The sequence below is a fragment of the Sinocyclocheilus rhinocerous genome, unplaced genomic scaffold (genome assembly GCF_001515625.1).
Source record: "Sinocyclocheilus rhinocerous isolate Xijiao unplaced genomic scaffold, SAMN03320098_v1.1 scaffold3040, whole genome shotgun sequence".
Taxonomy (NCBI): Eukaryota; Metazoa; Chordata; class Actinopteri; order Cypriniformes; family Cyprinidae; genus Sinocyclocheilus; species Sinocyclocheilus rhinocerous.
In genome coordinates, this window is record NW_015656614.1 from 63949 (window position 1) to 77505 (window position 13557).

General features: G+C 37.5%; 1 protein-coding gene across 1 annotated transcript in view; it reads right to left on the minus strand.

Moving 5' to 3' along the window:
• LOC107720516 (A-kinase anchor protein 13-like) overlaps positions 1-13557 on the minus strand; it is a 97467-nt gene that overhangs the window by 24083 nt on the left and 59827 nt on the right. The window contains exons 9-16 of the mRNA XM_016528244.1: positions 10532-10619; positions 9738-9871; positions 7536-7864; positions 5902-5949; positions 5433-5492; positions 3855-4041; positions 2260-2356; positions 1637-1759 (exon numbers count right to left, since the gene is read on the minus strand). Of these exons, the coding sequence (XP_016383730.1) occupies positions 1637-1759; positions 2260-2356; positions 3855-4041; positions 5433-5492; positions 5902-5949; positions 7536-7864; positions 9738-9871; positions 10532-10619 (1066 nt within the window). The remainder of the gene's footprint in view (positions 1-1636; positions 1760-2259; positions 2357-3854; positions 4042-5432; positions 5493-5901; positions 5950-7535; positions 7865-9737; positions 9872-10531; positions 10620-13557) is intronic.

Below are 13557 nucleotides of genomic sequence, written 5' to 3' on the forward strand. Positions count from 1 at the left end.
AGATGCACCTGTATATATATATATATATATATATATAAAGCTTTAAAATGTCAAATGATTTTGGAGGTAAATTAGAGAAATACTGAAATAAAATTACAGATACTGATTTGTAATGCTTTTATACCTATATATATATAGGTATAAAAGCAGCTGTGTTCACAAGGAACACAGCTGCTTAGTTCCTTGTGAAAAGAAATGCCTATATATTTCTTTTCACAAGGAACTAAGCAGCTGTGAAATCTATAATCTATAGGCAGTGCTTTGAAAAGTGTTCATATGGATCTGAATGACTCTGAAAGACATGGACAGAGATGAAGCCAATGGAAGGAAACTATACAGCTGTGGCAATGTCTCATTTGGGAGACCAGCTATCCATTCGTCCAATAACCCACAGGAATGACTTGAGCAAAGGTATGTGTAAAATAAATTTTTTCTGTCAGATGAAGAGCTGAGAAGAATTTTAATCAGAAGCATCGCAAACACACACTTCCGCCGTACATACTTAAGTGCTATTGTGTTACTGCAGCTGTAACAAACCTCGGCACTAAAGGGTGCAATGTACTTTGAAATATCTGTGCCATTAAACCAAATGTATTATGATTTAGGAAGCTATTATAAACTTATTAAAGGGATAGTTCACCCAAGAATGAAAATTTGATGTTTATCTGCTTACCCCCAGGGATTCCAAGATGTAGGTGACTTTGTTTCTTCAGTAGAACACAAACAAAGATTTTTAACTCAAACCGTTGCAGTCTGTCAGTCATATAATGGAGGTGAATGGGAATCACGGCTTTGAGAGTCAAAAAAACATACACAAACAAAACCAAATCGTAAAGCAAGAAGAAGAAGAAAAAGATGCGTCACTCGCCGGCTGAAGAAGAAGACGCGAACGTGCTCAGGATGCGCTCAGGACAGTTCGGACATTGCAGTAAATCAGAGGTAAAAAATTATATAAATACTGTTCAGTTTCTTGCACAGACCGATCGTTTCGTGTCTTTACACATCAATGTATCATCACGAGCCGCAGGGTTTAATTTGGTTTTGTTTGTGTATGTTTTTTTGACATTCAAAGCCGTGATTCCCATTCACTTCCATTATATGACTGACAGACTGCAACGGTTTGAGTTAAAAATCTTTGTTTGTGTTCTACTGAAGAAACAAAGCAGATAAACATCAAATTTTCGTTTTTGGCTGAACTATCCCTTTAATTCAACTAGTCTTAACTTTCTCAGAAAGATTACATACATATAAGTTCAATAAGTTATTGCATAGAGAATTTAAAAAACTGTTTCATTATTTTTGTACTTCAGTCATTCAGTATTAATTTTCTATAATTTTGTATTAACACATAAATTAGATAAATCCAACTAGAATAAAATACTAGTACGCAGATCAATCATTCTTAACTTTGTCATAAAACTCAACAACACATGAGACAAAAGAATTATATATAAAAAAAAACATTTAAAATATATTTAATAATAAAAAAAAATTAATAAATTATTAAATAGGTATTTTAGAAATTATTTCAATGAGCCGGTCTGATCAATAACACAAGGGAGGTATAGGGGGACACACTTCAAGCAGGAATCGGACAGGGGCCACGCCAGGCATTGTGGGATATTCTTCTACTTACTGACTGCCTCCTCCTCATCACTGGATGAAGAGCCAATAGAAAAGAGAGTTTTAGATTTGGGGAGCATGGGCGAGATGCTGAAGGAGAAGGAGATTCTTCGCTTGGGTCGCGGCCATCCGATCGCTGGTGGGTTCCATGATCACATGAGCAAAAAAGATCAAAGCAGGCATTATAATAAAACTGGGTGCTAATACACTGGCAGTAAAATGTCCACTCCCTTAAAGTGACACCACAGTGAAAGGGAACCACGGGAGGTCCACATCTGATGAGTTGAAGAATACCAACAATCCCAGTTGATACAGGACATTTTTGTAGTATAAAGATCCCAGGACGTGAAATCGGGTGTTAGATATGACTGACAGGAAGTGAGTGGTCAGTGTGTGGTTATACATGACCGAATATTTCCACTACTAATCTTACCACAAGGGCATGGAAGAGACCAGCAAAGAAAAAAAACCCCTCTGAACTCTGCAACAACTGATCTAACAGCACTTTTGAAACTTATCAAATATATTTTAGCCTTTTTTAATGTATAAAATATGTTGTTGTCATTACAGTGCTGCAGAGCTCAGAGTGGCACAATGAGACACAGGAGTGAAAATTAAAGAGGTATTTAAACTCACCATCTATGTCTTTGTGACTGATGGCCAACATGGAGACAGACTTGGTGAGAAAGGGTTGTGAATGTGGGACACATCTTCGTCCAGACTGGATGGACTTCTGAAAGCAGGAAACATGACAAATCAGTTTGGGTAATTAAATGCAATGAAATTAAAACTACTAAATCAGATATAACTCTTATATCTGATTCAGCACATTAGAACACATTGCAGTGGTTTTTTTAGCCTTCTTTCCTTGGCATAAAGGAAGACTCTCAGTAAAATTATTTCATTTTCTTTCCAACTATCATTATCACATAACTAATGGCGCTTTTCCACTGCATGGTACGGCACAGTACGGTTCACTTTTGGGGGGTTTTCCACTGGGTACAGTACCTGGTACCTGGTACTTTTTTTAGTACCACCTCGGTTGAGGTTCCAAGTGAACCGTACCGTTACCAAAACGTGACGTGTAAACTCTGCTGATCACGGATTGGCCGGAGAGAATCGTCACTACCTGCGTCACTGAACTTGCGACACAAACACAACAGAACCGCTAGATTTAAATCAGCACAGCCAGCAAAGGATCGAACGCAACTGTTTTGAACAAGCGCACCTTTTTTAACAACCAAAAAGTGGCTGTTTCGTTGTCTGTTGAGGAAATACAGACGTTCCTCTCGTTGATAGCAGAGGAGCGGATCCAGCGAGAGCTTGATGGGGCGACGCGGAATGAAAAAGTTAGAGGCGGCGCAACTATAACGACATGTGAATAATCCCGCCCACTCTAAAGCGGTACTGAACTGCAGTGGAAACGCAAACCAAACCGAGCCGAGCCATACCGTACTGTACCGTACTGAGCCGTGCCGAGCCGAGTCCTACCACGCAGTGGAAAAGCGCCATTACATACATCATGAACATAGCGTCCATGATGTCATAGTCATTTATGGTGTTTTTAAGCTCTTTTGGACCTTGACAATGACCATAAACTGCTGCTGCATGTAAAAGAGATTCACAAATATTAAAAATTGTCATCTTTTTGGCTGAATTATATATAAATATTTACACAGTGTTGTTATAAAACAATGTTTAACAAAAAATATTTGTAATGATCATAAAAATATCCACAATAAATACATATAAATAAAAAATTATATGATAAAATATTGAAAAAAAATCTAGAATATATAGTTAATTTAAATGGTTTGAATAATATACTTACAAAACATATCAAAATAAAAATGATACATTGATATCAATGAAATGATAACATTAAAATATAAAAAAATCTACAAATTTAGTTTAAATGGTTTAAAATAAATCTACTAAAACTATAAATTAAAATAATATATAAATTTTAATGATATTATAATATATACAAATAATGCAATATTAAAGTAAAAAATTAAATATAGTTTAAATGGTTCAAGTTATATAGTTAGCTTTAATAGATTTTGTTACTTACTTTGATGATATAGATTTCAGCTGATACGTGGTGACAGGTGCGTGTGGTACAGTACTGATATGTGGTACAGTATATAGGCTTTTTGCAATGTCTGTGAATGCTGCACAACCAATCAGATTTTAGTGCTGGATCTATCCATTTATAAATAATACTTCACCTGACTGTCCAAACTGCTGCAGTCTCGCAGGTCTGATTCCTGTTCTTCTTCTGTCAGGGACACAAGAGAGCCTCTCTCTTCTCTGTCCAGCTTTGACGGACAGTTTGGTTCCTGGCTGGCCTCCCCCATGCACTGGTTAAGGCTTTTCCTTCCTTCCTTATCTGCTGCAAGTCCTTCCAGGCTGTAACTGTGAAAATAAGCATATTTGATTATGCTTGAATTTTATTGCGGTTCAGAGTTTCAAAAAAAAAAAAAAAAGTTGAGATGGTGACCACATGCACACAGAATCGCCAAAGATCTTTTACCTTTTTTTGGGTGACATTCAAGCACACGCAAGATGAAGCTAGACGCAAATTCATTCAGATTTACATGCACAAAGGATCAAATGACAATGAGCAAAAAATCTACTAGCAAATGATGACAATACAGGCTTGACCTCAGTCTGTGAAAGTTGCCGATGACGAATCATAATCCATTGACTCACGCTATACAACCAGCCCTTGACATTTCCTCAAAGCAAAATCATTCAAGCTCTGCCACCGAAATGGTTAGCCATTTTCCACATTGTGCAAACTAAAGCAAAACTTCGTACAGTGGCCTAATTATTATAGTATTTGGACACTAAAAAAAGTTTGAATGTCACTGAATTAAGTATCAAATCAAATCGCATATATTTGAAAGAAAATAGCCAAAGCCAATCAATTTAATAAAGGTTATTTGTTGGGTTTTAAATGATAAAATCATCATATAGCAAAAAAAAAAAAAGACTACATATATTAGGACACTTCTTGGTTTTCCAACATTATTAGTGTGTCAATCACATTATGAACTTAAAGGCAAGTGACTCATACATCCACTTTGAGATCACTAGGTTCAAATTAATTACAAAAATTACTCAGAAAAGTTAAGTTGGTTCTGAAAAAGCATAATTTGTTTGCAGATGCGATCAGTCCCGTTGAATGTAATGAAATTAAATTTAAAGTGCAAGTATCCATATACATTTTGGGATGAGTATGTACAAACTACATGCTAAATATATTTTAGAATTATTTAAACTTACTTACACCTAACTGTTGAGAGCAGCTCAACATAAGTGTGATGTGCTCTGAAATTCTTTCTTTCTAACAGGAAACACTTGAAAAGGTGACAATGTGGTAATATATATTAAAAAAAATATATAATAAAAACATCTCACCTCTCATCAGGTTTTGAGATCCAGATCAGTATGTTAGTCATAGTTCACATTAATTATTACCTGCTGTGATGCTGTAGTTTAGTCTACATCTCTAGCTAAACTAATTCATTTAAGTGGCCGGTTAGTCTCTGACTCAAAAACAAAGAAATCAACGGAAATGACTGCAAGAGTGCTTGTGGTCTCACATGTTTGTCCGGAGAGACGAGAAGACTAAACCATAGAGAGGAAGTAGACTACTACACAAACACACAATGCACTATGAACACATATACACCACTGTCTTTACAACACACTTTTTGTGCTCCTATAATGCAATTAATGCTGTATCATACCACAACAAGATGTTTAAAGATTTTAGACACTTCCTCTTTGTCTTTCTTTACCTTCTTTCATTTATTTCGTCGTTTTCTGAGCGCGGGACAACCGAAGGACACCAGCTCATGCTTCATGAAGGGCATAAGATGCAGGATGAATGGATGGATAGATAGAAGAAGGGATGTATAGAAAGACAAAACAGGAACTTGTTAGTAACAAGGTCTAAAATAGGCCCTTGAACGTTTAACCGTTACGTATCTTTCTTGTATGCAACACCACACAAGGTTATTAGAGTTAACTAAAAAACTAAAAGTCAAAAACAATAAAATTAAGATGAAAACAGAAAAATATAAAAACTAATTCAAAATATTAATAAAAACTATAATAGTATCTCAAAGGGATTTATGGGATTTGATGGGATCTGTTTTCTGCTCATGCCTTTTGATTTTTTCTCTCCCAATTTTTACATGGGCTGTTCAGAAAGGATTTGGTGGGGCCCCTGAGTGGAAAAACTGAAAATAGTAGTAATGGTAGTACCTTCTCCTATGGCCTGCAGACCTGTGTTCCACTTCACCACGTGTCGTACTGGAAAAAGTGATGGATGAAAATGATGAGGAGAAGATGAATGAACAGAAATAATGAACCAAAATTAATATGAAGAGCTGATGAGATGATTGACAGCCTTAAGAATGTTCACTAGAATGATTAATGAAACATGAAGAAAACTGTTTTTGATGATACCAATGACTGATAATTATTCAATATAAATATTTATTCGATAATTATTTTTTAATAGAATAATTTATTATAATTATCAATAGATTGTGGTTTGCTGCCCTTTTTGGATGGATAAATAAATAAATAAATATATATATATATATATACAGTGGTGTGAAAAAGTGTTGGCCCCTATAATAAAACAAATGCACAAAAACTCACTTAATTTCCTCAACATAAATTGGCAAGGGACAAAGAGTTTACATTTAAAAAAGCACAACCATTATGTAAACCATGATGTTCCTTTTTTGTGTCTTAAGAGTATTAGAGGTCATCTGAGTGTTTATTATCAGCAGGAATACAGTCCTGTGTGACCTAAATACAGCTCTTTCTCACAGAACAGCTGCCTGCTGACAAAGCCCACAGAGGAAAGGACCCTTACACTACTGGGATTTCCCTTCACAAACACAGTCACATACAGACTGTAAATGATTCAGAGCTGTACACAAAGCTGAAGTAATGCCAAGATGATGAGACAAAAACCAAAACTGAGCAACTGCAAGCGTAAAATCAAATATAAAATGTATATTATGCATGTATATGATTGCATTATAAAGACAGATACAATGAATGATTAAAGGGCAAGTGGGCGGTATATTGATGATAATACTTTGATCCTATTATCAGATGACTTACAGGAAATGACACATTTATAAGAAAAAAAGTGACGAGACATGTAGGCCAAGTTTGGAAACCCATACTCTAAATGTATCTACTGCTTTTAACCCATCCAATTGCACGCACACAGCAGTGAGCAGTGAACACACACACACACACACACACTGTGGGCATACACCCGAGCAGTGGAAAAACAAACTTTTACCAAATATATTTTGGATTATTTTTATGTAGTATTTCTCTTATTTATAACATTGTGATATTTAATTTCACATATTAAATAACTGATTAGCCTATTATCTCTGATAGCTTAGCTTAACGCTAATCAATTAGCATGCTATCTTAGCTCCCATTGCTACAAATGAAACTTAAAATGCTATATTTTAGTTATTTAGAAAAAGATAGTGGGACAACTCAATAGCTAAACAATAAGCCTGGTAGCTTAGCATACCTCTAGTCAATTAACGTTTTTGAACAGTCATTTTGAAGGCTACCTTTCAGTGTTTAAGGGGGTTTAGGATTCTCTCATTTTGCACTACACTGGACTCCCTGCTGAAAAGGAGAGCTACAACTAGCCTATTCAAGTTGACTGGTCTTAGCTGGTTTAAGCTGGTCATGGTGGTCTCCAGGTGGTCTAAGGTGGTCTAAGACCAGCCTGCAAACCAGCAAAGATCAGCTTGAAGACCAGCTAAAACCATCCAACAGTTTCAGTTTTTTTTTTTTTTTATACCTTGGATTTAATCCCAAAAACGTTTGTTTTTATTGGTGGAGATTACCTGCGTTGACTAATCTCCGTCTCCCCCGCTGAATTTTTGCCGGGGCCCCAACTGTGCCTGCGTAAAGGGGACAGGGATCGTATGGAGGTACGTAAAATGGCTGACCGCTGCAGGACCTCTGTCAAGTGGTCCTTTTTCTCTTCCTCCTCTATTTCTCCTGAAACAGGTGAAGCTCCAGGAGATGTGGGCTTTTCCTGACAGGGGTCTGATGTAGGAGCTTCTGTGCTGGCCTGAGAGATGGCGCTATGGGTCCCGAGGCTGGAGGTGTCGTCTGTGGAGGACGAGTAGGACATGGACACACCGCTGGTGACTGTGACGCTGTCCTCAGCCTTTGATGGAGAAAGTGGAGAAGAATTGGACGGAGTTTGCAAAAACAAAATTACATTTGATGTTTGGTGAAAACTAGGAGGACTGGGATTTTGGAACAACTTCCCAACCTGACGGAGCAAAAATTGCACATTATGCCTGGTTAAGACAAGCACATGTGAAGTCTGCAAAAGACCGCTGATGACGTACCACCTTTACATCTGCAGTTTACATACAGGCAGATCATTTTTTCTTTCTTTCAGCAAACCCCATGGAGTCTCAGAGTTCTTTCCATCCTTGTAAAGTTTACATAACATAGAAACACACAGCTTTGACATTCATTTCCATTCACAGCGGCTCATTAGTTTCCTCACATGCTGAGACCGCAGCCAAGCAAGGGGTGTGGTGAGCTAGCGGCTACATTACACTAACCGTAATAGATGACTTTATGAGCTACGGAGGGGGAAAAAAAGACTTCCAGAACACAAGTCAAGCTTAGGTGAAGTGACTCTACCTGCTTTCGGAGCTAGGAGAAAATGTAAGCATGCTACGGGAAATTCCCCGTACAATTCCAGGAGAAAAAGTAAGCTAATCTTAATGCAAGCTTCCTACAAATTTTTATTTTCCGGAAAAAAAAACCCAGAACAAAAACAGTGATGACATTTTGTTAAAAGAGCTATTTACAAATTTTTTGCAAAAAAAAAAAAAAATCATTGTATCTTCAATTTGTGTGCAACCTATTTGGTCAGCCATTTAGCTTTGTATACTGCTAGCTGCTTAGCCTGCTCTCTCAGAATACAGCTAGCCAATTAGCCTGCTCTCTCAGAATACTGCTAGCCAATTAGCCTGCTCTCTCAGCATAATGCTAACTGATTAGCCTACTCTTTTAGCATGACGCTAGTGGATTAGCCTACTCTTTTAGCATGACACTAGCGGATTAGCCTATTCTCTTAGCACGCCGCTAGCTGATTAGCCTACTTTCTTAGCATGCCACTAGCCAATTAGACTGCTCTCTCAGCATACTGCTAGCCAATTAGCCTACTCTCTCAACATACTGCTAGCTGATTAGCCTGGTAGCTTAACTTAAGCTGCATCCCAAATGATACACTATGCACGTATACACTATGTACTCAACCATGTAGCGTATGAATTATATAAGGTTATTTTGTCATTCATAATCGGAGTCTGATAGCCCCTCCCCCTTCGCTACGTGATTAAAGCTGTGACAGTTGAGTGCATGAAGTGTCCAACATTCCACGTTTCGTTTTTTCAGTTATTTAAGTGCATCATCCGGGTTTTAAAGCGCACTATGTCTTTTTGGAATTTTCGGTGTAAACGCACTACTCGCACTATTAATACTACAAAACATCATGGAATAGTGACTATAAGACTATTCTGCATTTCAAAATAGGATTCTAACGAATTATTGCGGGATCTATGTACGTATCATCAAGGAAACAAAACACTACAGTCATCCTTTGCGACTTGCTAAGAGCAACACTTGCGTGTCAAAGTCTGTGTTAAACATCTTTAAAGGGGTCATATGATGCGATTTCAATTTTTCCTTTCTCTTTGGAGTGTTACAAAAGGAGTTTAAGGGGTGGAGGAATCCACAGGGAAAATTGAGAAATTAGGATGAAGCATGTCTGAGGATGAGGTCATAATTGTGGCCTTGGCCCACTGATCTGCTCACGTCACATGACGTGATGTCAGTGGAGCAAGATGTTGTGTGTAGAGGAGCACCGCTGAAAATGAGACATATTACATAACTGCTTTATCTGGCCAAAGCACAAGCAAGGGGTTCTTCACATGGTAAAGAGACATAGAAACAAAGCAAATAGCAAAAACAAACAGAATTGGATGATATGGGAAACGCAACACAACCCCCGGACGCACCTTATTATTAAAAATGCTGTCCTCGCTCAAATCCTGGCTAAACAGAGAGTCACCATCGCTGGCGGACACTCGCATGGTGCTCGCTGACTCTTTGTGATGTACGGTCTCGGGTGAGGGGGTCGAAGGGGGGAATTCTGAAAAAAGAATCAGAAAAACATGAGAAAGTCGAAGAGCAACAGAAGAACAATAAATAGAAAAGAAAACACACCAGACTCCAGCGAACTGAATCAATATACAGCGAGTCTGAAAGTGACTAATTTCAGTCCGTTTTGTTGCATTTCTGCTCACAATCATCGCAGACAGGATGTTGATGTCATCTACTTAAATAGATGATCTTATTTGACTAGTGGAGTCTTTTGTATTGACAGGAAGACATTCATTTAGTCTTTGGAGGATGTGAATGCCACTTCCCATGCAACACAATGTGGGCACTATTTAGATTGGACACACACAGACACACAGTCTGAGCAAAGAGGGCATCCTTTCTTTGTAGTGTGCTGGAAGATGCATAAAAGAGGTTTTGTGTTTTGTTCTGGATGTAACTTTTAACCATCAACTAGACCTATGTGACGCAATGTTGTGTTGTTGACGTCAAATGCCATACATCAGATTCTGTGGTATTTCACTGTAAATTCATGCATCACTTGGAAGAAGCTAGAGAAACTACGTAGATGCCAACATGGACATCCTCAAAAACCATTAACATTTGGGTTTCCACTTGATATTCAATGCAAAGTCAGGGTTTTGAAGCCAAACCGGTTTAAAAGCACTGATTTAAGAGTAATGTTGGTTACCTGAAATCACTGAAGTGGATTTCTTCTCCTGGAGTCCAGCATCTTGACTGGCATCAACTGAATAAAACGTCTCCGTCTCTCTGTGGATCTGCAATGACAAAATCAGTCTAGTTTAGAGTTTCATTTAATGTACAAAATAACCATTTCATATAAAAAATCTGACAATTTTCAATTTGATTGTGTATGTTCTGATCTTAAAATATTTATATCTATCATATAAAAATGCTTGTTACATGTTTAAAACCAAGAAAGAAGAAAACAAATAAATATCAAGGTACAGACTGTCAACAAATTTTTTTTTTTTTTATTCTGCATCACTGCAAATAAATTATGCATATATAGCATGTTAGCTATGAACTTATAATACCAAGACAATGATTCCACCATTTTATTACTAAATTGTTTAAAATGTCATTTTCACCGTTATTCTATCACAAAATCAAAATAAAACAATTAAATTGGGATGTGGTGGAAATTACATTAGTCGTTTCAGTACAAAAGAACAAAAAAAGAGAGAAATAAATTTTAAAAATGGTCTCTAGAGCCCTGAAAAAAAAAAAAACATCTGTATTTTCTCAGGTTCTCTCATCTGCTAAAAACTGCTAGAATCCAGCAGGACATACTGATGCATCAGGTGAAAGATGGTTTCCTCTGCTACCTAAACTCAGGACAAGTATGTCAATGGTTTTGTCTTGGATGCCTAAAGCATTTTCCTTCGACCACAGAATTCACTTTCTTGATGAAGAAAGGCTAGGGTTGCCAACTTCAGAAAATTAAAATATGGGACAATCTCCTTAGGTTAATCTCCAAAGTTAAGAATTATGCTATTAGTTACTTAAATATAAAATGTTTTTTCTCTATTTAACAACATTACAATAGTGAAAGACGACTTCCCTTACTGAGCACGTCTCTTGCGTGGCGGGATGTTGGACTCATGAAAAATAATCACATAGTTTGTATTCACCAAAACTGATTTACTGAAGTGAAAACACAGACGGAATTGGCGTTAGCGCGAGCGCCGCTTGCTGTGAGGCGGGAGCGACGAGCTGGCAGAGGATTCCGCAGCCTTCCTCGAACAGTTATGTTCACGATTTCTGATTTACTTAACGTATTCTGCGTGAGGGGGGGCTGTGATTGGATGATGACAGGTATCGGTGATCATTCTCAAGTGATCAGCACTGCTGCTGTTGTATCAGTCAGTGGTTAGATCAGCATAGCAGTCAAAAAACGGGACAAGGGAAGTCACATACGGGACAAATCAATTAGGCCCAAAATACGGGACATCCCGGCTAATACGGGACGGTTGGCAACCCTAAGAAAGGCACTCATGAACAGAAATATTAGCACTGGTAAGAGCATCTACCTCCTGAGAGTAACATGTGGTTGGAAACCCTCAAGGCTGTGATTTGGGGCAGGAAGGGTTTATGGGGGCATGTGTGGGGTGTTCAGAACAGACCTGGAGAGGAATGTGACCCACATATAAACATCACGGCCCACTAACATTCAACACAGAGCAGCTGTGAATGGGCTGTAGAGGGTTAGCTTAAGGCTACTGCAAGGACGAATTGGTCACCATATACTTTTCATTTATCAACCTTAAGGCCTATGCAAACCATATTCAGAGAAAAACACATATATATATAAATACAATAAAATAACTAAAAATAAAATAATTGTAAAATTTGAGATTTTTATAAATTAAAAATATATATCAAAGAAAAGCTACAACACCAGCTGTAAAGTAGCATAGAAAGATCAAAAGACCATGAAAAAGAAGAATGTTGCTGTGGCGGAAACAGAAGCTTAGAAACCTTCCTGTGCAGCTCATCTGTATGACCATCATCAGCTCCATTCATGACTGATTATACCCAACCACCGCCCATCGTGAGCATGTGACACACGCTGAACTCCCACGCTTAGTGTGTACCCACTGTGTGCATGCACGTGTGTCTGTGTGGCTGCTGGTCATAGGCCTCCTTTGTTTGGTCATTGGTGGACGGACACTGGTCTAGTGTGGCCAGCAAGAGGGGCGTGGGCTTTTTTCAATAGAACCGTCAACAGCTGTGGCCTTTTAACTCACAGAGAGAGAGAGGGATGGAGAGAATGAGAAATAAATACTGAAAAAATGAATAAAATGGGGGGAATAGCTGGTTGAATTGGTTCTCTGAGCTGTGATCTTTATGTCAGAGCTGCAGGTTCAAATCCAGCCTTCAACGTGCCCCAACTCCATTTCCTCCATTTCTCAATATTAATTGTAAGACCCTACAAAAAGTAGCAAAAGCCCAAGAAACAAAAAAAATAACCTAAAAATAATAAAAACTAAACAGCCAACTAACTGGAAAAGACAGCAACAAATCAAACATACAAACAAACAAACAAACAAATGTAAATAAAAACTAAGTTGACAACTAATTGTAAAGATCAAACTAAAATAAGATGAAACAAAAAATCCCCCCCAAAAAACAAACAAAAACTAAACAGACAACTAAATGAAAACAAAAAAAGCATCTAATAAACAAATCAAACATACAAGAAAGCTCAAACAAAACAAAAAAAGGAAAACAAAAAACTCAATAGACAACAAAAATTAAATGAAAACAAAAAACAAAACTAAAACTAAACAGACAACTACATGAAAACAAAACAAATAATAAATAGGTTATATACACAATAAATAGGTTGCAATTGTCATTTTTTTTTTTTTTTTTTTTTTTGTTTTAGAAAGAATAGGAAAAGATGAGGGGATGGGATCAGTAAATGACACCAGCTGGATTCAAACACTGGTCATGTGCCAAAGTGCCACCACATGCCATCATGAATAGTGATTCAGGTCTGTAATGTTTCACTGCTGTTCATGACAACATGTCATTCCCAACCACAGTAGGTTCTGAAAGGATCCAAACAGCACTGAGAGACTAACACCAGCTGGAACTTAGACATGCATGTTATGTTTACTTATCGCAGAACAGGCACCAACCTCAATCTGACAAAGAAACTCAAACAAAATCATACAAACACACACTGTC